General features: G+C 36.7%; 3 protein-coding genes across 6 annotated transcripts; 1 reads left to right on the top strand and 2 right to left on the bottom strand.

Annotated features, from left to right (window-relative positions):
* Positions 1-5181: 5181 nt before the first annotated feature.
* On the top strand, positions 5182-11548 carry LOC117625957 (copper-transporting ATPase HMA4-like). 2 transcript variants are annotated; one of them, XM_034357562.1, is made up of 9 exons: positions 5182-5393; positions 5941-6203; positions 6420-7165; positions 7275-7746; positions 7844-8011; positions 8588-8842; positions 9463-9585; positions 9821-10303; positions 11003-11548. In XM_034357562.1, the coding sequence occupies exons 2-9, from the start codon at positions 5946-5948 to the stop codon at positions 11399-11401; spliced, it is 2904 nt and encodes a 967-aa protein (XP_034213453.1). In that variant the 5' UTR covers positions 5182-5393; positions 5941-5945; the 3' UTR covers positions 11402-11548. The 2 variants fall into 2 exon arrangements, with proteins under 2 accessions (XP_034213453.1, XP_034213452.1); XM_034357561.1 differs by lacking the exon at positions 5182-5393 and adding an exon at positions 5484-5508.
* Positions 11549-13161: 1613 nt separating this feature from the next.
* On the bottom strand, positions 13162-18024 carry LOC117623808 (inactive beta-amylase 4, chloroplastic). 3 transcript variants are annotated; one of them, XR_004585230.1, is made up of 11 exons: positions 17734-18024; positions 17226-17354; positions 16697-16946; positions 16169-16389; positions 16019-16096; positions 15778-15937; positions 14864-15117; positions 14658-14727; positions 13781-14046; positions 13616-13666; positions 13162-13196 (listed from the first exon to the last, which is right to left on the bottom strand). XR_004585230.1 is itself a non-coding variant. In XM_034354799.1 (10 exons), the coding sequence occupies exons 1-10, from the start codon at positions 17919-17921 to the stop codon at positions 13514-13516; spliced, it is 1572 nt and encodes a 523-aa protein (XP_034210690.1). In that variant the 5' UTR covers positions 17922-18024; the 3' UTR covers positions 13383-13513. The 3 variants fall into 3 exon arrangements, 1 of the variants encoding a protein (XP_034210690.1); XM_034354799.1 differs by lacking the exon at positions 13162-13196 and having other exon boundaries at positions 13383-13666; positions 13978-14046; XR_004585229.1 differs by lacking the exon at positions 13162-13196 and having other exon boundaries at positions 13551-13666.
* Positions 18025-19190: 1166 nt separating this feature from the next.
* On the bottom strand, positions 19191-20259 carry LOC117625033 (vegetative cell wall protein gp1-like). Its single transcript, XM_034356595.1, has one exon. The coding sequence runs from the start codon at positions 20071-20073 to the stop codon at positions 19342-19344; it is 732 nt and encodes a 243-aa protein (XP_034212486.1). The 5' UTR covers positions 20074-20259; the 3' UTR covers positions 19191-19341.
* Positions 20260-25251: the final 4992 nt, after the last annotated feature.

The raw sequence follows: 25251 nt of genomic DNA, 5'->3' as shown, positions 1-25251 counted from the left end.
AGTTCAAATGATTAAGAATATTTACTCAATGGCGGATCTAGGAATTTTTATAGGGGTAGGCTAAATTTTTTTTTTTTTTTTTTTTTTTTTACAGAGGAGATATATTATAAGCCTTTTTTTCTCTTGAAACAAAAATGTAAATAAATTTTTATAAATCAAACAAAGTCACATTACAAGCAAATATAACACAAAGAAGTACAAAATATAAATAAATATCAAATCAAACACATTGTCCAACTTCAAAAAAATATGTTCGATTGCAAAAAAATTTAAAGAGCTTGCCCTTCGAATCTCATCACGTTGATTGAATGAGTGTTCACAAATTGGAATGCGTTTCCCAGGATCCTGTTCTAAAGAAGCAATATCAAACTCTTTAGGTTCAACTACTTGAGATCCGAGTTCAAAAAGTTCCTCATGAATTGAAGAATCAACATTAGATGTAGAAGGTGTATCCTTGTTATCGTTACCACTTTTTTTGAAGAATGAATAAATAGTTTTTCCTCTCTTTTGCCGGTCTATTATCATCATGTGACATGATATCCTAACAAGAAACACTAGACACCAAAAATCGTATATGCTAATTAATAATTCAAGTTACAAAAATAAAACATATATCAATAATCTCCAACAAACTTCACACAACCCCTAAATCATAAAAACTTAACAACAAAAATTAAAATTGGAAATTGAATATATATAAAATTTAAAAAATTAAATTTAAAAAAAAGAGAACCTTACCAAGATTGAAGTGTAATAACCCAAAACAAAATATCCAAAAATTAGTATTAATTTATTCTAGCAAAAAGACGATTTTGCCCTCGCATTATTTAATAGGGAAAAAGTTGACTTTTTGACCGAGAAGGAATTTGGCAATTCCGCTTATGCCGTTGCGTATAGCACGACGAAACAAGTCCGTAGACACGGAGTAGACTCGAATCGGAGTTACAACGAAGAAAATACGGTCAAAATACCGCGAAGGGCAAAACGGTAATTTGGACAAAAAGTCAGATTTTTATCCCTTCCTTCTCTCTCCTCCCCTCAGCTTTCTCTCTCCTCTCTCTCTCTCTCTCCCGCGCGACGCCGTCCGCGCCTCCTCCCCTTCCAGTCGATCCCGTCGCCACCACAGGCCGGCTCGATCTCCGGCACGGGTACCATCGGAACCGCCACACCCTCGCCGTCACGACCTGACCGTTCCCCGCCCTTGGGCAGCCCTGAACTGGCAGGAAACTGGAGATTTCCGACCGGTTTTCACCCGAACTTCAAGCCTTCCGTTCTCCTTCGTTTCTCAACCAAATCGTTCGAGTAAGGTATGGATTCTCACTTATTTTTCGAGCTCTAACTGATGGTTGGATGGATTTTGATCGATTTAGCTGTAGAACACTCGATTTTCGAATTGAAAATCGGTCGAACTTCGGCCGCCGTGATCGGCCATTTCCGGCCACTTTTTGGGGTAGGTCCAAGAACAAAAGTGGCTCCAAATATGGTGTTTTACCTAGGATAGGAGTTTGGAGCCGTAGTTTGAAGTTTTTCCGGCGATGTGTAATCGCTTTGGACACCCATCGCTGCCGGGGCGTGCTGCGGCGCATGGGTGAGGGTAGTGCAGTGGCACTGTGTCGTGTTACGATCCTCAGGTTGTCACGAGCGCGTAGGATTTCGCGAATCTCAATTTGGAGTCCGTTTGAACCCCGAACGAATTTTTCATATTGCGCGATTCCTGGGTGCAGTATCGTCGAGCCGTTGGATCGCACTCAACTTTGGGTATGTCGTTCTACGTGATTTCAGGATCGTGTAGGATTCAACGGATTGCGAATCGGAGTCCCGGATACTCCGAAATAGCGAACCCTGGGGCTAGGGTTTGGCTTTTAAGCGATAACGCGATTTTGGCTAATCCGACCGTCCATTTCGGATGTGGGTCTTTCTCTATGAGGAACCTCTAGAGAATCCCAGATTAGCCATCGGAGACCGTGGACCCCACGGGGTTTCGGATCGACCGGTCTGGCAGTTTATCGCTTAATAAAGTTTCGGGTCTTTCAAGACCGTTCTAATTGTCTGAAAGGCTAAAGTGGGCATAGGAGTGACTTTAAAATGAGTGCACGCATTTCTAAGAGCCGGGAGCAGGGTGTTTAATTTAATTCTTTTATTGAGCAGTTTTATTAATTTACTCTTCATGGTTAATCAGGCATCAGAGGCCAAATTGAGCCACATGAGGGACCTTCAAAAGGTCCAGCTAGCTCGGACCAGCAGTGAGTGGACTTTTCTTTTCTAAATGATTTTCTGAATAAATTTCATTATTTGATCTTGAATAAGTTTTATTCAGTGTGATTTTCGTATGAATTAAATATCTCTTCTATACATTGCTTAGCTGATTATGCTAAAGTTATATAGACAGCAGACTTTGAGATTTGTGATACAGAAATAGCAGCCTAGCTCAGAATTATCAAACTACAGTTAATTATCAGACTTGTCTAAAAATAGTTTATTTTAAACCACCATGTACCCAGTTATGGTGATTACCCTCAGTTGGACCGATGTCTACGGACATCCAGTCTATTTACAGTTCTGTCAGTGCACTTGACATTGCCTCACGAGTTTCGGGGACGCTCGGACCGTGAGTGCCAGGATTTGCGGCTCGGCAGACTTGGTGTCCAGAGACCTGCCAGGATTTGCGGCTCGGCTGACTTCGTGTCCTCGAGACCTGCCATGATTGCAGATCAGGCTGACTACGGTCCCCTGAATCCTGCCAGTTTGCGGCTCGGATAGACTGTGTGTCGCCGAGACCTGCCAGGGGAGTTGACGGATTTAGGGGTACACCTAGGTGGTAGTTTTAAAGGAATTTGAGTACTTTTATGTAATTATTGCTTTCAGTCATTTTATATACCAGTTTTCTCGATATTCGTGCCTGTTTTATATCTGTATCGTTACGTATACATAATTATGTTTATATAAAGGCCTTGTATTTGAGTACAGTCGACTTTCAGATTCACATACCTATTTATTTTTACAACGGGGGTTACTATATTTCTAAATTGTTTTAAGAACATTACTTTTTTGTCCACTCACACTTTCAACTTGTTTTTCGCCCCCAGGCCGTAGAAGTGCAAAGGAATCCACCACGGGCCACTCCTAGTTTCTGCACCACCCACCAAACGTAGGATTTTGTTGTAAAGTTCTTGAAGTCTTGTAAATTATTAGTAACTGCTCTGATATCTTGTTGAACTGGAAAACCAGAACTGGTGATTGGTTATTTGAGTTATTCTGGCAGTTGGTGTGAAGTTTATTGCTTGTTTAACAGGTGGAAAAATTTTGGGTTGGACAAAATACAGGGGAGACTCTGCCGAATTTTCGGCAGGAGTCTAAGGGAAGTTTTAAACGTATTTGTAACAGGAAGGGTAAAAAGGTCATTTGTGCCCGACATTGGCTAGGTGTCGGACACGCACAGGATCCAGCTCGAATTCCAAAGCGGAATTGGGATCGGATCCTGTCATGAAGAACCCACTGAAGATAGATTGATACAATTTTTTGGAGGAGGAGAGCTATTTCCTCTAGGCTCTAAAGGTTCAAATATGGGGTTTTGGGTGGCTAGAAGAAATCTTTTGATGTTTGCTCTCTATGGGTGTAGCCCAATATTAGTACCATTAGAATAGCTCAAGTTGATAGAGCCTAAGCTTGAGTTCTGCTTCTAATCAAATCTATATAGGTTTGGATTGATGTTTATTATTTCATATATAGTTCAGGAGTTAGCTTATTTTAAATAGTGAACTGAGCTACTATTACTTAGATTGGACTATTATTAGTTTATTATATTTATTTGGTTCAGTGAGCTAATATTTATTGAAGTAGGAATAAACTTATAAAATTTAAATCATATTTAATATTTAGAAATCTTCCCCTAGGCTGGAGCCCACTCTAGCCTAGGCATAAATCCGTCCTTGTATTTACTAATATATATATATATATATATATATGAGATCATGTATTCGATTCTCCCTTCACCAATATTATTTATATTAAATAAATAAATAATCATGATTGAAATTTGTTTCAAATTCAAATCTCTGCTCTCGTATTAAGAAAAGCTGATGCATAAATGAATTAGATAGTATGTGGTTTCTGAACCCATTGAGAATTTGGCTATTTCGATTTTGCCTTATACCTTGGCCTAATCTGCCTCTTTCTATAATCTGACGACTGTTACACGTCTATTTCTGGAAGGAATTGCTGTTACACGTCTCTCTCCTTAGCATTACTACTGGCATTGGCACCAGTCCTCTGCTGCGTACACTTGGATTGGATATTCATAGGCTTATAGCATTTATAAATGATGAATGTTTGACACCCCAAAAGTTTGGCCTAATTATATTCAAACTTTTTGAAAAAACAAAAACAAAAAACAAAAAAAACCCCTACTTTAGAGAGAAAAAAAGGTTAATTTATTAGAAATATCATGTCATGAATCTAGAATATGGGAGTGAGACCTATTAAGCTTGAGTGACTTACACGACAAAAGAGGAAAAACTCAATTCGCATATTCTAGGAGTTACTTATTTTGTGCCAAATCTATTCAGATTAGGAGAAGGAATTCAAGATCAAAACTGCTAACAATAAGGGGGATCAACTTCTTCATTAGTTTCTTCTTACTCATGTTTACTTACTAAAAATATGAAAAAAGTCATGAATCGGAAACTCAACAAGTAATGATTTACAAACTTCATATATCCACACTAAATCTAAATACACTCTATGAGAAATCTAAGGTATTCATTCCTAGAAAAAACAAATTATATATATAGGGCTCAAACCGTTGGGATTGGTGAAATGGAATATTTGGAGTGCGAAAAGTACCTACATTGAAGAATGCAAATTGTGACAACATGATGTTTACATCAAACAGGCAGGATCGATATACAACAATAAAAATAAAAAGTTACAAAAAAAAAAATTAAACAAAACCAAATTTCTCACCCCCCCCCACCTTGTTCCCTTTTTGTCCAAACCTTCATAATATTCCACACGTGCATGATACTTCTAGTATAATTAAGCCTTATTTGGGGGGTCGGTGTGTAATTAGGCCTAATCAAAGAGAATGAGTTGAAAAATAAAACCGTTCAAACCTATGCATATGAGGGTGGGAAATCGAACATATACAAGACGTTACAATTTCAAAATTTTAAAAAGTCAGGTGACTATATAAACGACAAGCCCCACCCATACGCACAGAAGAAAATTCTGGCGCACAAACTCTCTGCGGTTTCGCCGACCTCACAATCCCCGCCTCCCTTCGTCTCTGCAAAACCCTATTTTTCTTCTCAGCTTTCTCGCCTCTTTCCTCCTTTTCAGCTTTTGCCTTTTTTCCTCCACTCACTGACTCGCGTCGTCTTCTTCGTCAATTAAAGGTACCTTATGCGCACTCACGCACGCTCATGCGTATATATACACACATAGATGTAGATATGAGCTTTTAAATTTTGTATTGTTCTTGATGATTGCCAGAGATGAAATTTTTTTTAGGTTAATTGTACTTTGATCACTTGGAGCTTTGAATTTCTTTGTTAATTGATTAATTTCAATCTTTTTATGTATCAATTTCTTTAATTTTTCTGCCGATGTTGATTGGATAAATTGTAATAATTTAAGAGTAACACACAGTTTATTTATTTGTTGTATATTAATTTTTTTGGTGTTTGATTGATTGATCACGTGCATATGATGTATGAATTTTGATTTTTGTTCCTTCTGTTTTAGCCATCTTTAATTTTCTTACATTTTTTTTTTGTGGACTTAATCTTTTTTCCATTATGGATACATGCATGGAGAAACATGTAAATATATTACTGTTGTCTTTAAATATAGTTCAAAAAAATTCGATGTTATTTTGGAAAGTCTAGAATAATTGGCCCCAATTATTTACGTATTTAGTACTAAATGTCATTTGTAATTTAGGTTTGATGGACTCGAACAATTTGGATGGTGGAGTGGATGCTAAAGGGATGGATGATCTGAAGGAGCCTCTGTTGAAGCCTTTGGATATTAATAACAAAGATAAAAGGATTAGAACAGTTAAGTTCAAAATAGGGGATATCGAGTGTGCATCTTGTGCAACTACCATTGAATCTGTGCTCGGAAAGCTTGATGGGGTCAAGAATGCAACAGTGTCGCCCATTCAAGGCCAAGCTGCAGTCAATTATATACCAGAGCTCATTACTGTGAGTGAAGTTTAAGGATTTCTCTAAGATATTATTTTTGTATCTGTCTTCAAAATATTAACTTCTTTTTTTTTCTCTTTTTTTAATTCAAATCCACTTGTTAGACACGAGATCCTGACAAAAATGTTTCTACATTAAATTTTTTTAACTACTTCATTAGTATGTTTTATGGACATTTATATGATAAAGGATAACATGTGATGTACTCTGTGTTAGGCAAAAAAAATTAAGGAAGCCATAGAAGATGCAGGTTTCCCAGTTGATGAGTTTCCAGAACAAGACGTAGCAGTCACCCGGCTTAGGATAAAAGGAATGGCATGCACCAGCTGCTCGGAGTCTGTTGAATCTGCCCTTCGAATGATTGCTGGAGTGAAAAATGCAGTTGTTGGTCTAGCCCTTGAAGAAGCAAAGGTTCACTTTGATCCAAGCCTCACTGACACCAGTTGCATTATTCAAGCAATTGAAGATGCTGGCTTTGGAGCTGATCTCATTAGTTCTGGGAATGATGTAAACAAAGTTCATCTAAAACTTGAAGGAGTTAATTCTCCGGAGGATATGAGTATTGTCCAATCCTCCCTTGAATCAGTTGAAGGTGTAAATAATGTTGAAGTGGTTTTCACAGAAAAAAAGGTGGCTATTGCCTACGATTCAAACCTCACAGGTCCAAGATCTCTTATACACTGTGTCGAAAAAGCCAGCCGTGACCTCAAATTGTACCAGGCAAGCTTGTATGTCCCTCCAAGACGAAGAGAAGCTGAGCAGAAACATGAGATTCAGATGTACAGGAACCAGTTTTTCCTGAGCTGCCTATTTTCAGTTCCTATATTCTTTTTCTCAATGGTTCTTCCTATGCTTCCTCCATATGGTAACTGGTTAGAATACAAGGTTCACAACACGCTTACTGTAGGGATGCTTTTAAGATGGATTCTTTGCACACCAGTGCAGTTCATTGTCGGCCGGAGGTATTCAATTACTGTATTTCTATTCTTGTTCTTGTGATGAGTTGTGTAGCAAAAACTTGTACATCCAGGCTTTTGAGGAATAAATATTGATTTTGGATTTCCTTGTCAGGTTTTATGTGGGATCGTATCATGCATTAAGACGTAGATCAGCTAATATGGATGTTCTTGTTGCACTGGGAACCAACGTTGCTTATTTTTACTCTGTCTATATAGCAATGAAAGCATTGGCTTTGGATAAATTTGAAGGGCAAGATTTCTTTGAAACTAGTTCTATGTTGATATCCTTTATACTCTTGGGGAAGTTCTTAGAAGTTATAGCTAAAGGGAAGACATCCGATGCTTTAGCGAAGCTGACTGACCTTGCTCCTGATACAGCTTATCTGTTGTCATTGGATGATGATGGAAATGTTATCTCCGAGATGGAAATTAGCACTCAACTTATTCAAAGAAATGATATACTTAAGATTGTTCCAGGGGCAAAAGTTCCTGCTGATGGGATTGTAGTTAGTGGTCAAAGCTATGTGAATGAGAGTATGATTACAGGAGAGGCACGGCCTATTGCTAAAAGACTTGGTGACAAGGTAGTAAACATTTATTTCTTGCTTCTTTTTTTCTGCAGCATTTAAAAAAAAAAAAATTTAAATGCTAAATTCCAAAATTTTCCATTTTCTTGAATAGGTTATTGGTGGCACCATCAATGAGAATGGTTGCTTACAGGTGAAGGCAACTCACGTTGGTGCAGAGACTGCACTGTCCCAGATAGTTCAACTTGTTGAAGCAGCGCAGCTTGCCAGAGCACCTGTTCAGAAACTAGCTGACAAGATTTCGAAGTTTTTTGTTCCAACAGTAAGTTGATTTTTGTATTCCTCTAACTTACCATGTAATGTTGGTAATAAATTCTGCTTAGTACTTTTTTTAGCTAGATTAACCTGCTTCTAAATTTTTTAATTCCAATAATTGAAGTTTTATGTGCATTTTTCCTATCATACTTTTACCATAATAATAATAATAATAATAATAATAAAAACTGGAAATTGGATATTGAAGTATTCAAGGCACTTAGCTGCATCTGATTGTTAGCAGGAGACGCTTTTCTCTAAAATGAAGACTTGTCCTTGATTTAAAAGATCAGGAGCATGTATTTAGGCAATGCTTTTGTTTTTTCTTTCTATTGGTTATTTTAAGGTCTTTCTTCATTTTTATTTCCCTTATCTGTCTTTTGCTTTCTTGGCTTTCTGTGGGCCAGTTTATATTTTTTGTGCTCCCAATAACGTCTGAGTTATTTTTTCTTTTTGGAATATTTTGTTTAAAGTTGAGTTTCTTGCTTGACAACCTAGCTAATAGTAGCCAGAGGCAAATAACTCCACGTGTTATGACAATTTTTCAATTTCCGAATTAATTCTTTTGCCTTTCCTATATCAGGTAGTCATTGCCGCATTTTTAACATGGCTGGGATGGTTCATCCCTGGAGAATTTGGTCTTTACCCAAAACATTGGATACCAAAAGGCATGGATAAATTTGAGCTGGCATTACAGTTTGGTATCTCGGTGCTAGTGGTTGCTTGCCCTTGTGCTTTGGGATTAGCAACCCCTACTGCAGTAATGGTTGCAACAGGGAAGGGTGCTTCACAAGGTGTTCTCATCAAGGGTGGAAATTCACTTGAAAAGGCTCATAAGGTAAGGCCACCTTTGCCTGGGAAACAACTTTCAGCTGTCTATTTAGAATCTGGGTGCAATTTGCATGTTATTTTGCTAGTGTCTTTAGTTACTTCATTTAGAAATAAAAGGAGACTGGAAACCTGCTTGTTTTGGTATTAGGAAATGCAAGTGTGACAATTTTTACTTGAGCAATTGCAGTATTGTGACATTATCTCACAATAAGGTGAATTGCTGATCACAAACTATATGTCTTGAGGTTGCAAGTGTAGTTATTTTCTTGTTTCCTCCTTTATGAGGTTGTTTTCCTTTTATTGGTCATCAGGTCTCATGAAGTTCATATTATCACATATTTTACCAACATAGCTTATGTTGATGTTTGCAAATTCCAATTATGACAACTTTTATACTTAAGAACAGTAAGATTCTCTGTCTCCCTTTTGTGAACTTGTAGGCTCTGAACCAAAAAAAAAAAAATTACAATTTATGTCATTGGGTATGGAGGGATGCAAACAGAACCTAAGTCATGCACATCCATAGATTTCATATCATTTGACACTTTTTAGGTAGACATTTAACTGGGCGTTCTTTTTGTTTTCTTTTTTCTTTTTCTAAAAGTACATATGTGTGTGATCCTACAGGTGAAAACAGTTGTTTTTGATAAAACTGGGACACTGACAGTTGGGAAACCAGAAGTAGTCAGTGCTGTGCTCTTTTCCAATTACTCAATGGAGGAGTTCTGTGCTGTGGCGACTGCTGCAGAGGTTGGTGCTTATATTTCAAAATTTTACATGAAAATTTACTATCTTTACTTTAATTTGAAACTTTTGAGTGCTTAACGAGTTAAGCTATGCATGACATAATCCCCAATAACCACTGATAGGTTTGTTTGTTTACCACCATTTTAATTTATGAATGATGAAAAACATTACAATTATTGTCCTATCTTAATTTATTTTGACAATTATGCTAACACACCTCTTTTTTACAAATATTTAGGCAAATAGTGAACACCCAATAGCAAAATCCATTGTGGAGCATGCTAAGAGGCTGCTCACGAAGTTTGGATCAACTGAGCATGTGATGGAGGCTAAGGACTTTGAGGTACACACAGGAGCTGGGGTTCGGGGAAGAGTTGGTGACAAAATGGTTTTGGTTGGGAACAAGAGGCTCATGCGGGATTGTAATGTCCAGGTTCGTCCTGAGGTTGAGGAATATGTTTCGGAAAATGAAAAACTGGCTCGAACTTGTGTGTTGGTTGCCATTGATGGAAAGGTTGCTGGATCTTTTGCTGTAACTGATCCAGTGAAGCCAGAGGCTGCGCGAGTCATCTCTTATCTTCACTCAATGAGCATTTCAAGCATCATGGTTACTGGTGATAACTGGGCTACAGCAGCAGCTATTGCAAAGGAGGTTGGCATTGACAAGGTGTTTGCTGAGACAGATCCACTGGGAAAAGCTGATAGAATCAAAGAGTTACAGGTAAGCTTATTTCAAGAAGTTTAAATATATGTAGTTGTATGAAGCCTTGTTAATACGCTTTTACTCCCTGACATGTAGGCAACTATACTAGACTAGAACAAGATTTTGCATGAGTGAGTGATACATTTACAGATGTTCATCCTAGTTCCGCTTCTAGAATATGGAATTTACTATCCATTTTATCTGGAGGATGGTGGTGATATTTTGTGAGGCAAGCAAGCCTCAAATTCTGTCCAGTGTGTGCTTTTTCCATCTTCTCCAGCCTCTACCTCTCAATTTTTCAAACTGATTTTCCAGCTGAAAATTACAGAAGGCTTTTTGATCCAGTTGAGTTGTAAAAATGGTTGAGAACAAAACCATTGAGCATGCTTTGATCATTAGTTGACTTATTTCGAAACATCAGAGAGCTTTGAGTCACTAGTTGAATTTCTTATAAAGGTTGGATGAGTCTTGGATTTATTTGCCTTTTAATGAGACACTGTGTCTTGATTACTATTACCTAGCTACATAAGCAATTTTATTCTGGTTTCAAATAATTTATCAGTGATATGTCGAGAGTAAACCAATTTCTTTAAACCAATTTCTTTAAGGAACATTTTAATTTTTAATCTTTATTAAGTTTTTTCCCCTACCTAATATGTGAGTACAATCTGAGCAAGTATAGCCTTTTCTGACTTGTCAAATGAAAATTGGATGCAGTTGAAAGGACTGACAGTGGCAATGGTGGGAGATGGAATCAATGACTCTCCAGCTTTGGTTGCAGCAGATGTTGGGATGGCAATTGGTGCTGGTACCGACGTAGCTATCGAAGCAGCAGATATAGTTCTGATGAAGAGCAATTTGGAAGATGTAGTTACAGCCATACATCTCTCTAGAAAGACCATGTCTCGTATTCGTTTGAATTATGTCTGGGCCTTGGGCTACAATATCCTTGGCATGCCAATTGCTGCTGGAGTCTTGTTCCCTTTTACTGGAATTCGATTACCACCATGGCTTGCAGGTGCCTGTATGGCTGCTTCATCTCTAAGTGTGGTATGTTCTTCTCTCCTGTTGCAGTCTTATAAGAAGCCTTTGCATATCTCTGCCAAGTCTGCATGACAATCGACATTTGACTAGATTTCAACCTCTGGTTGTTGCTTCCCTTCTTCATTATTGCAGCAACGAATATTTACATGGAAATAGTTTACGTGCAATCGTGATTGAATAATATTTTAGAAGCCCTGTTTCTTCGACCAAGATTTTGCATATCATTCATGACTCTTGGTGCTCTGGAAAACTAATTATCTGTAAAAATAATGCTACAGACACCAAAATTGTGCACCAAAATTGAGTCCCAAATGATGGCATACTCCACATCATCAATTATATATATATATATATATATATATATATATATTTTATGAATCGTTACTTTGCTTGGGTAAAAGGCTATTTTAAAAAATAAAGTTAATTAACCCTAATAAAAATAACCCCTCGCAGCAAAAAGAAAACAAGAAACCCTAATCACACAATCATCCTACCTAGACTTTCCTGCTACACCATGGTACCACCATCATTAAGATCTTACAAGCAATCCCATTTTAGGGTTCGAAATAAATTGAAGAAATTAAAGAAAAAATATTGAAGATACAAGCTGCTCACCATGATGATGGCGATGAGCAGTCTTGTACAAGACAATCAAAGCTAAACCATGATTGTTTCTTTCTCCCTCCCTTCACTCTAATATTAGTTTGTTTTGTAGTTGAAGGAGAATTAAAAACACAATCTCTTTCATTCAAACTGAAAATTAAAGTGTCACATGTGCTCGCCAGTACTTGAAATTCATCCGTGGTAGAAGGGATCAGAATAGAGGATGGAAGAGAGGGCTCTTGAATTGGTTTTTTCATTAGTTGACTTTTCAGGTTCATTCTTAATTCAATTATTTTAAAAGTTAATGATTTTTATTTAATGAATACATTCTGTCCGTGGTAGAAGGGATCAGAGTAGAGGATGTAGGAGAAGGCTCTTGAATTGGTTTTTTCATTAGTTGACTTTTCATGTTCATTCTTAATTCAATTATTTTAAAAGTTAATGATTTTTATTTAATGAATACATGCTGGAAATTTGTTAAACGAAAATTTATGACGTGGGAAGACTCAATTTTGATGCACAAATTTGGTGTCCTTACCGTTATCCTGTACTGTAAAGTTAAAAATCCATAACTTGCTCCAGTTTTTATTCCATTATGGCCCAAACTATAGTTTGGGCAGATGTTTGTGCTTTCCCAATCTTCAAAGTAGATGCTGTAGACAGCTTCATACTTGGCCATACGGTGCGCCATTGATGTAGAATGCGGAACGCACCCCTCAATTAACCTTATTTGGAGGACATATTGTGAGGCCACTACGACTTTTACTTGAACAATCCAAAGGAGCATGGTATTTTTTAAAAATACTAATATAATAATCATTTAATTAAATGATCAAATGATTTCGCATTCGAGTTATTGAAATACAATTTTAAGAAAATACTAATATAATAACTATTTAATTGAATGGTTAAATGGTTTCGCATTCAAGTCATTAAAATACAATGCAAAGCAAGTCTCCCAAACATTAAACGCTGATGAAATGTGTTCAACATAATTCTCTCAAATGGCTTAAATTACTGACGCTTTATTAATTTTAAATTGCTATAAAAGAAAATAATAACATGAAATCAACATATTGGATTGGATTCTTCTTACAACAAAATCCGTATGTCGGTTTTTGAATTTAGAGATCCAATTCAATCTGCTAAAGTCATCAAAACCAATAAAAACTGAATTGGATTGGATCGGTTCGTTTGAGCGGATTGAATTTTTGAACACCCCATGTTCATGGTGTTTCCCATACATCTTATTGACAAGAGAATCCTGCAAGCCAACCTAAAAACATCAAGCGTGGCACAAAGGACCATCTTCACACAACTGACTAGCAGCCCTCTGTTGGATGTCTTGATTGTCAAATATGCTAACAATGTCAGACCCCAGGCCAACAGAACAGTTAGATGTTTACTTTTCTATTTGTATAAAAGCCAAAGCGGCACACAGGATAGAAACACAAAGTTATTTCATTAATCAAGAAGTTACTGAACTTACATCTGCCCTTGAACAAAAAATATTATAGGGCAGTGAGACTGTTGCTCTTCATTGTTCAGTGAAATTTAATGGTTATATTGGGTTGAGGGACTTCACCAATTTGTGCTCATCTTTCTAACAAAAGGAACAAAATTATTCCAGTTTTCAGCCCTAAAAATCTTATCATTCATTCTGAAGTAAGTAAATGATCTTACAGCTTCGGCCTGTGAATGGTGACAGTTAGCATGTATTTGCCATAACCCAACCTGCAAGAGAAAAGCCAATGGGTGAATATGGGGGCAAAATGGGCAACCAAAGGAGATAAACCCTAAATTCATTTTAAGCTAGCCAACTTAAATGATATCAGAAGTCATTCTTACTAGTTATTTGTTGCTATTCTAGGATTGTCAGACATTTCATCTCCTTTCAATCAAATACTCGTTCTCTTACAAGAGCAAACCCAATTGCAATATTAAATATATAATGTTCAACCCATATCTGTGTGCAATAGATGGTCAAATAGAAATATAAGGTAGCTGAAATTTGCTTTTTTCTCTTAAGCAAAGGATGAATCTACCCTGTCAAATCGTTCATTGGTATTTCTCCCGATCAAATGTATTATCCTTTTCTTTGAAGCAGTCCATATCTGGGGTCAAATAGAATCATGTTAGAGCAAAGTTGAATTGGATAAAAATCCAGTAAACATTTTATATAAGAAACCAATTGAATGATCTAGACGGCAGCAAACCACCACTACCACCACCTAGTGGAGTAAAATGGACCAGGCCATGCCAACATAAAGTAAGATATACATAAACTATAGTGATGCTAAAACGATATTGATGCAGTTCCAAGCTTATTTTGTAGTAAATTGTATTCCAAATTTCAATAGTGCAGAAAATAATTATTCGTTGATAAATTGTTATACGTTTTTTCTTTATTCTTCATTTCGCCAGAGAAATCAACCCAATTAATACTAAGATTTACCTTATAATAGATTATGCTAAAAGAAAACTACAAAAATCACCAATATCCAATATCCCTAATACTAAAAAAATCGCAAGGGCGCATGCCAAGCTCATGTTGGGCTTAGACCTGGCATTACTTGCCGTGCCAAGAAAAGCTGCATGGCCTAGCTAACTTGAAAACTTGAGAAATACAAACGAAAATGTCAAAACTGAAACAAGGACTTCAAACTAATTCCCAATAAGGCAACAAGCATAGAAGCAATGCATTATTAATCAACAGACCACATACCTGTTGGCGTAATCCCTCTGGGCTGCAAAGATAGGATGCTGGGTTATCAGTGTCCATCATTTCTAAGCAGCTGCAATAAGATATTTAATATGTGAGCATGCTAGAATAGATACATTGGAAAAGATCATGTCTAAGGAAACCCTTTAGTCATCACGTTGGTACTATGAACAAAATTCTAGTAAGAACCTTAAAATTTAGAATCTTACGAAAAATGCAAAGCAGCTCCATGACGAGACAAAATTGAAGCAACAGGTTCATAACCATCCCTAAGAGCAGTGTTGTAGTATCCAGCTGTAAGTTCAGCAGGGTGTGCTGCTGTCTGATACCACCAAAATATACCACCAATTTTAGCCACCAATAGAATAGAAGTTTTCTTGTTTTCTTGATATTTCCTCAGAATTTTAGCTGCCTTTGCAAGAATATCATCTGCATGATGAAGCAGCCTACCACTATACCATTCCTACAACGAGTTAAGCCACTGTCAGATCTCTTAAGCTCCACATTATATTTCAATCAGTTTAATCATGTTATGCCAAGTATCACATGATAAGTAACCATAATACACTTTCCCATTTATACATCTAGAATTGTTCTTGATTTACTTACCAATACAATCCTATGATGATTTTTGTTTTCTGGAAGACAAGCATCAATGCTTTTTTTCATTTTTAATCAAATTGCATATAATTTACTGCATTTTTCAGAGAAAACCTCATTCCTTTGTCATAAGATTCATTCTGAATCCTTCAAAACTTATCTACTTCCAAAATTATGTTGCAATAGAGTAATGTAACACTCGAGTTTCAAAAAGTCCACAAGAATAGCCCCCAGAAACAAATGGATTACAAAAAAGTTACACAAAAGATTGATACTGTATATTGCAGACCCAAGGTGTTTGCATGCACCTACAAAAAGTCTTGCATTACTAAAAATAACACTAGCCCAATATCTCCCTTCATTGAAGTGTGTGCATTTTATTCCATGCGGAAGTTCTGGAATGAAATGTGCATGAACAGCCAAAATAAATTAACATTTCTGTCATGCAACGTATACTAGGCTATGATTATGCATAAATTTGCTTTCAAAATAATAAAGCAAGCAACTTCCATCAGTTTCATACAAGGAAAAAACACCCATAATCAGAAAGAAAGCTTTCCTCTCCCTCTTCAAAGAAAGGAACTCCAGATGGGAGACTGTTGTAACCGCCAGCATTCTGTGGTCCCCTATCTCCCCACTGAGGCTTTCCTTCCTTGCATGCAGCCATCCTTAGGTCGTCCATCCTAAAAGGAAGCAAGTTTGAAAATAGGGAAAATTCAACATCAACCAAATTTCCATTACAAGATGAAAGAGTCTTAACCTACATGTACTTGTCATAGCACTGGAATTCACCAATTCCAGGAAAGTTCCATCTACCATCGCCAAAAGGATGTGCAGGATACCTGTGAGCAATGTTGTATAAGAAACTATTGCACTGGATTCATACTTGTGGTTCTAGTGTGACTGTAACATACCGAAGTTCACCAGAAGGACCAAGACCAACACTAATTTCTTCTATCACACCTCCAATAAATGATTCAAATTTCTTAACAAAACTCAACATGAAATCTTCATAACATTGGACGGCAGTCCGGCCGCAGAACAGAGGCACGTGGTCAACCCCTAGTGTAAGATAATCATCATTGGACAATCCATTTTGGTCGTGATAATATATGTGCTTATTGTGATCGCCAATCTGGGAGGAAAAAAAGAGCATCAGCTTCTCTATCTAAATTCAGGATCCAAACTGCTTGCTTACTGCATACATCAAAGCTGAAATCATGCATGCCAATGGGGAACACAGACCATAGCATATTAGCAAGGATCCTGAAGAAAAGTCAATATCATGCATAGCCATCCATATGGGTTATGTTTCTTATGCTTGTAAGGGTACTGATACAGGGGAACATGTGGATTCTACCAGTCTAATAACTTCAACAATTTAACGAAAACTCCTAGGTCCAACAGTCAAATGGGATTTGCGAATAGCAAAGAAAACAAACCTCTATGATCCAAAGCGGAAGACTTACACCACCTTTTTTGCTAGAAGAAGAGTACATGTTTGAGTGAAAAGACAAGGCAACATGCAACTTCAACTCTGACTTAGAAACCAGTTTGAAAAGCTCTTCATATAGAGACCAATCATATGCAAGAGGAGAGGAACGCTCCACGATTCCCCACCAAACTTCAACTGCAATTCCATGGACACCAGCCAACTTGAGTGCTTTTAGAGCTACAGTTAAGGCCTTGATTCTGAAACAACAATGAATCGATGGACATATAAAGCGTTTCTGTGTCACCGGTAAAACTTGAAAGGGAAAAAAACAGTAAATAAATAAACTTCAAAATGTTTTCAAAGGCACATTTAAGCCTAAAATAGTTAGCTTGAATAGTTAGCTGCAAGCTGTTTAAAAAGAGTAGAACAATATATTCCAGTGTGTATATGCATCATACCCTCATCAATTCCTCTCATAAACTTTAGTATTGAGTATTGACAGTGTATTCAGCTACAAGGAAAGTAATAAAACTTACTTCCTAATCTTCGGACGCCCCGAACCATCAATGCAGAATGCATCAACAGGCATCATCACATATATGGGAACTCTCTGATGTCTTGATGATGGCAATATGGTGGACCTCGAATTCTCTCGTGCATCCATGCTACAATACAATACATAGATTCTCTAATTAATGCACAATTGTAATATCACATACGCATAGGTATGTACATACACATACATACATCTCTACATTCTCTATCAATCCAATTTCAACTTTCAAAAGCAAGAAACAAGCTCAGCTCAGAAATTTCTTGTCGAAATCAATTATATAAGTTTTCCCTTTTACATTACTTCATTTTAAATTTAATCAGCAACCAAACTGAGCCTAGCCAAGTACTCAGTCTACCACGCAAGTCTAAAAAATTTCACTTTTTTTTTTTTTCCTTCTTTTCCCGAGTTTTCTCGTGAACCAAACAAACCATGCCACTGACGAATCAATAAATTCAACAAAAAAATAAACTATAATTGTGTGAGCAAACCTGAGAATGCTATTTCCGGCGACAGATGGGCACCGAGTAATGAGGCCGTTTCTAAAGAGAGGAACTGTCGAAACGTTTCGTAGATGGTTTCGGAGATTGGGCTTCTCGTCGAAAGTCACTTCTCTGAAGCAGAAGCTCCTCCTCGCTGTGCATTTGCACACAACTCGCCCATTGTCCGCCATTGCCATCGATCACAGAGACTGACTGAAAGTGCTGAGACTGAGACTGAACAATTCTGTTCTTCCAAATAATTTGCAACTGAAAATTTTAATCAAATTTTTCTCTGTTTATTTTTTCTGGTATTTTGATCGGAAGTGGTCTTTGTGGGTCCTTCTGGCCCCCTTTTATGGCCCCAAATTTAATAGACTTTGTTAGATTTTTCATTTATCTTTTCCTTTTTCAGCTGCGATGAGCATTGAGTTGAGACTGGGTGGTCAAAATTTAAGAAAAACTATTTTTACAATTTTTTTAATGCTTATATTGTTTAGATTTTCTTTTTCTTTTTCATAGAATACACGTCAATGAAGAAATCACCTATGTACAGGACTCATTAGTCTAGTGATTTGGAGTAATTGCTCTCTTAGACAGGAACGGACTTGCAATGTGTACAAACTGGGCTATAGCCCAATCAATTGTTATTCTTTTGTTATTGTTAGTATAAAACACATATACTAAATAAGTTGCAATATGAGTTGTGAGTTGTCAACTAATGTTAATTTTAAGCATATATAATCAATTGTTGATGACATTGTTGATGTAAAATTGTACTCTTTAAATAAATAAAATAAAAATGATATGTCTTTAAATTAAATTTATATAATATTATGATTAATTCCATAAGTCTGCCTATAAAGTTTAGTCTAACTTAAAATTTAGCATGACAAGGCATGACATCACATGGGAATGAGATGGATAAAATGAAGTGCATGACAAGGTACGTACATGGCATGACATCACATCTCAAAACTAAACATCTATTAATAATTTTTTTTAGAATACTATTTTCATTTCCTCGAATGATTTGACACATGTATAAAAATAATTTATAAGAAATACTAAAGAAAAACTTCTACGTACATATTAAAGTGTTATTGAAAAAAATATAAGAGTTCCTACTTATATTTACATAGGAAGGAGAAAAGTATTTCCTATTTTTTAAGCAAAAAATACAATTTATCATTAAATTTACTACATCAGAAATAAACACTCCAAGCAAAGGTTCATTTTCCCCATCCACAGATCACCGTCAGATCAAATCTCTCTCACCCAGTTAAGACTGCCCATCAAACAAACATTATTATAATCAATTTGGACCATCTTCACTTTATACTTGGTTTTATTCCAACCATAATCCACAAATTGCTGTTCACACCCAGAATTTTAAATCACCACACCTTCCTAGCAGCATTTCTATTTTTCCTTCTTTGTTACTTCTTATTAGGAGGGACAGAATAAAATATGATAATAAACGAATATTTATCATTCAACAACAGAAAATGATACAAAAGTCCAGTAATCCGTAGAGGCAGAAGAGAAAGAAAAAAAATTCTTAATAAATAAATAAAATATAAATAATATGGAAGAACAGAAAATGGAAGTATAGATGATTTAGAGAGCCAAAGCAACCCAAATGGACAGCCCACTCAAAACCCCATACTTCAAACTCGAACTCGAAGAATCATCACTAGATGGACCCTGCGCAGACTCCGGCGACAGGCTCGACGGAGCGGGAATTGGTGGGCTGCCGCTTGATGGGAACACTCCCGGCGACCCTGCCGGTGTTGCAGAACTCGAAGGAATACCTGCTGGTTCCGAGGGGGTCGCGGCAATCTCCGGAGCCTCTGCAACTGGCGAAACCCCGACCGGACTTTTCGCCGGAGCAGTCACTGGAGCCTTGGCCGGAGGGGCGACGGTGGGCGGAGGAGTCGGTGGAGATTGAACCGGGGGAGACACACTTTTCGATGGGCTCTTCGCGGGAGAAACCGGTGTCGGAGGAGTTGCAGGAGAGACGGCGGGTGTCGCCGCAGGAGGAGTTTGTTGGGTTGGCGGAGAAACTGTCGGGGCGGTTTTGGGGGCAGGCGAAGGTGGGGACTGAGTCGGAGGGTTCGGAGGGGATGACGGAGAAGTTGACGGAGAAGTGGCGGGAGTAGTGGCGGGAGTAGCGGCAGGAGGAGAAGCCTTAGAGGGTTGCGGTGGTGGTGTTTGTTGTGGCTGTGGGGACGGCGGCTTTGGCGTGGTTGTGGAGGGCTTGGGAGAAGGAGCAGGCGCATTGTCTGCTTGTATCAGATTGAAATGTGAGACAGAGAAGAGAAAAAGAGAGAGTAGAACAAGTTTATGCATCTTGGGAAATCTTGTAAAAAATCTAACAACAAATCTGAGACTGTAGTTGTTGTTGTGGGTTGAAAGTGTTATGGTTCTGAGGGATTGAGGAAGAAGGAGATGAATTTATAGGGGAGAGAGGAGGGTGTCTGTTTGGTTTTTAGAAACAAATTAAAACGTTGTGAGTGAGCGAGGGAGTGTTTTTAGAGATTGGTTAGAGGACAAATGAGAAAATGTGACCGTTGGGGTGGAGGGCGCGTTGTTACTGGCTATAATGGGGTAAAGTAGCCGTTGTTGTTTGGCACGGCATCACTGGCTGGTCCGGTTAATTTGTCGTCGAATAACCGTAAGATACTGAGATTCGCGGTTAAAATTGGTCTCATTGGTTAGATGCTTCTTGTTTTATTTGTGTGGACTCTTGCACTCAAAGGATTTTCATTTTCTTCCTCTGAAAAGAAAAATTATGAACATAAATATTAGGCCATGCTTTTGATGTAATGTTGTTAAAAGTGTTATTTTAATATACATTGATATATATTAAGATTTTTTATTATTATCATTTTTATAGATGTCACAATACACACTCTTCTTCTACATATGACAGTGAGTGATGATGAATTTTATCGGCTGATGTTTATAGATGTGCTGTATTTGTTTCTAAATGGCTTAAATTGTTGGAGAATGATACAACAAAAGCATAATTTTTATAAAGAAAAGCAAGTATAAATTGTTGTTGTTTCAATCGGTCTCCACAATTTATCAATAGTTTCAACTTTATGACGATGGTGATGAGTTATTTGTCTCTATAGAGGCGGAAGAGATTAGAGGTAAACAGACAATTGAAGAACAAAATTTAAATCATGGACGAGAGATCGATGATGAACGTTTACAAATCTTCTTATGTCTTATTAATTCCATTTTTTATATTCAAGAAATGAGCATCAATCTTATTTGGGGAAGTCCTTATTTCTCATTTTTCACTTCTCATAGTTTTTTCTTTCTTTTCTTATAGTTTCATTAAGTCATATTTTCTTATCTATTTTAAAAATCTTAAATTTTGTTTCCCATGTTTTCTATTATTATAGAATCTATATATATAAAGTAAAATGCAGAGAATGATGAAACATTCAAAATACCAAAAAATACCCTTGGTTAATCCAAATATTATGAATTATACTTATTAATTAAATGAGGATAATGTGGTAAATTCACACTTTTTCATATTAAAAAAATTTTAATTAAAAAAATATTAGATAATGGATCCTTTTTATGGAACACAACTACCCATTATTATTTTTAATTCTAAAATAAATTTATTTTTTTTTTAAAAAAAAAAGCCTCTAGCTGGCGCGGAAGCACGTGGGAAGAGGCTAGTTTAAATTAGGTATTAGACGTAAACAAAAAAAATTTGTATGAACTATAACCATTTATATTATATAGATGATAAAAGATTCTAAGATGAAAACAATTTCATTCGAAAGAGCTTTTTGAGTTCATAATATCTTATGATAATTTGGATCTCATTAACAAAATTGATTTTATTTTGGCAAACAAATACTTTACAAAATATCAAAATTATTTTTATGTAGTATAAAAGCACTTTTAAGCGTGATAGCTAAACATCAAACTGCTTCTTTGTAGAAGCTACTAGAATATGCGCTTTGGAATAAGCCCTTTCCAAAACGAGCCGTAAAAGTTAGCGTTAACCTAATAAGAAGATAATGATAATAATTGAGTCTATGTGCACACCGGGTTGGTGTGAGCCAAATAGTCTCCAATACCTAAGTTGGACTTAGAATATGCAAATATAAGATTAAGGCTCTTACTCCATAGAGCAGTTACCTTCTTTGTTTGATGGAGTATCAACAAAGATATAAAGACCCAAATCTAAGTTATAGCTCCAATTCACCAAATAATTAGCAACATTGTTTTCCTCTTTGTAAACATGATAAACAGTGCAACAGTAAATCTTATGCATAAACTCTCAGCAACTAGAAACTAAGCCTGCAAAAGGATAACAAGTGTTGAATCCATTTCAACAAGGTTATTAATCTCTTTATCCACAACAAGCTTCAACCCAAAAAATAATCCCCAAATTTCTGCCTCAAGAATTTGCCCATTCCCCAAGTTCACAGCAAAACCACTGACCCAATCTCCAGAGGAACTTCTAATAACATCTTCAGCACCAATATGTCCATAGCCACTCCTCCTTGACCCATCAATATTTAACTTAAACTGACCAGAAATAAGAGGTTCCCACTTTAGATCAACCTGGACTTTATGATTATTCTTAATATATGAGAAGCCTCAAACCACTCATGGACAGTACTTATAATAAGTTGTTTAGGATCAAAAAGCACATCTTCATCCCCTTGAAAAAAATTGGTGATTTCTCCATTTTCACAAACACCAACAAGTAAAGATAAACACCAAACTCCAAGGAATATTACTACACCAAACTACCTGAGAGAGAAGATTAGTCTGAAACCATGGCAGAAACTCCATTTGAAACAAATGGCCCTAATGGTTAGGCATTAAAATAGAATTCCATATACCCCTAGCCTTATAGCAATCACGAAGAATATGTAATGTAGTTTCAATAGGCCACTCACAAACACCACAAGAAGCATCAAATGTCAACTATCTTCTAACTCTTTGCTTATTGGATAGAATTTTACCTTGAGCAATAAGCCAAGCAAAAATCTGCAATTTAGGAGGTATCTTTAGTTTCCACAACGATCTGAAACTATAATCAGGCCACGAGGGACCATTAAAGAACAAATTGTAAGCGGTTTTTACAGAATAAACTCCATTGGCAGTTCCTTTCCAAATCTGGCAGTCCTGCAAATTACTATCTAAACCCACAGGATATTTAACAATATGTTGAACAAGATCTTCAGTTAAAGCTCTTCGTAATTTATCCAGATCCCACCACTCATCTTTAAAAAAAATTGGATACAAAGCAATCTATATCCTCAATATGCAAGACCCCATCATGCTGCGACAAAGGCTCATCAATAAGCCAATTGTCTTTCCAAAATTTAGTAGTATTCTCCTTACCAACCCTCCAATCCATTCCCTGCTTTAACAACTCCACTCCATACATAACACCCTTCCAAGTGGTAGAATAATCTTGTCTGATCATCAAAGAAGAATCTAAGACAGACTTCCCTTTAAGATATTTAGTCTCATAAATCTTAGCCTATAAGCCCTTGTCGTTTTTATGTAATCTCCACCTCATTGTTTCCTGCCCTTCTCCTCCTCATTTCAACTTGTGTGAGCTTCAGTTAAAAAGAAAAATTAGAATTTAATTCATCCAAATTAAATGCATATATACTAAAATTAATTTTTAATTAAAACATAGAAAAGTAGGGAGTTTAATATCTAGCATTTCGCTATGACATTTTGCATACTTTTAACTTGGCCTGATCAATGGGCCGGCCGAGCCAGGCTTTAAAGAGAAGAGAAAAAAAAAAAAAAAATAGGGACCGGATTGGGCCTGACTTTTTTAGAAAATTCGAAGCTCAAGCCTGGCTCATGGGCTAGGCTTGAGAAAGCCTATCGAGCTTGGCCAGGTTAAGCCCAACGGGATGGGCCGAAATGGGCCCCTTTTTTTTTTTGTCTTTTTTTTTTGTCAATTCTTTATTTTTTTCTATGTTTTTCCATGTTTCTATGTTTGTCTTCTTTTTTTTTCATAGTTCTATATTTACATTTGTCTATATGTTTATGTCTCCATTTTTTTCTTTGTTTATAACTTCATAGTTCATTTTTTTTTTTCCATAAATATGAAAATATAGTTATACAATCGCCATATTAATAAAGTCATATTTTATCCCCTACTTCATATTTTTTAGTTCTTACAATGATAATAGATAATGATTTTCTCTGTCTTTCATTTAACTTGGTTATATATATATATGTGTGTGTGTGTGTGTGTGAGCCCGCAGACCAGGGCTTTATGGCGGGCCGAGTCGGGCTTTCTTGGCCTCAAACGGGCCTGGCCGAGCTTTAGACACTCAAGTCCAAGCCTGGCCCACTCAATAACGGGCCGAGTTGGCTTGGCCTATGGCCCATAACGGACCGGAATGGGCTTTTTCTCAATGGGCTGAGCGGGCCCTCATCAGCCCATGGGCTCGCGGGCCTAATAATGACCCTTACTTTTAACGTCCCAACACATAATATATGGAGAAAGCATAAACTTAAGGAGATTATGGGACATGTGTACAGAAAACTTTGTTGATTATTAATCGTACAGAAAATTTGAATAGCATATGTTAATACCATAACTAGTCAACACCAGCTGGCCTCACATGCCCAAACAAGTAGACCACTCATGTTGATCCCCCATAGGCCACAAGTATAAAGAGGGCAAGTGCATGCCTTCTCCTAGCTAGTTGCACATGCTCCCCCCTTCAAAATGGTTCCCCATGCCTAGCATGGAGGCAAGGCAACTTGCCTCACCTTTCACTACAAAGGGAAGAGACCATCTCCAAGGTAGGCCTTGTCAATGGGCCAGGCGGTGCTATCCCTGCCCAAGTTTATTAGGCTTGGACCTGGTTAAGTAGGGCTTTTTTAGAAAATTCAAAGCCAAAGCTTGGGCTGAAATAGGTCTACTTTATTTTGTCTTTTTTTTTTAAATATGGATTTTTTGTCAATTCTTTATTATTATTTTTCTATATTTTACTGTGTTTCTATGTTTCCCTTTCTTTCACAATTCTCTATTTACATTTGTGTATATGTTTATGTCTCCATTTTTTCTTTGTTCATAGCTACATATAGTTCTCTTTTATTTTTCTTTCCATAAATATGAAGGTATAGTTATACAATCGCCATATTAATAAAATCATATTTTATCCCACACTTCATTTTTTTGTAGTTCTTACAATGATAATAGATAATGCTTTTCTCCATCTTTCATTTATCTTGGGTATATATATATATATATATATATATATATATATATTTATTTATTTATTTATTTATTTATATGCATGTGAGCCTGTGGCCCGGGCTTTTATGGTTTAGAGTTTATTTATATGTATGTGAGCTCGTGGGCCAGGCTTCAATCGCAAACTTCGAATCATCGAAAACATTATCATACCTTTCTCTTGTGTCTCTTCCTACCCTTCTCATCAAGGAAGCATGAGAAGAAAAGACCCTAGAAGGGCTACGTGGACTTATTGTAGAGAGTGATTAATG

The sequence above is a fragment of the Prunus dulcis genome, chromosome 4 (assembly GCF_902201215.1).
Source record: "Prunus dulcis chromosome 4, ALMONDv2, whole genome shotgun sequence".
NCBI classification, from domain to species: Eukaryota; Viridiplantae; Streptophyta; class Magnoliopsida; order Rosales; family Rosaceae; genus Prunus; species Prunus dulcis.
The sequence above is the reverse complement of the archived record's forward strand: the minus strand, read 5'-3'. Positions and strand labels throughout refer to the sequence as shown.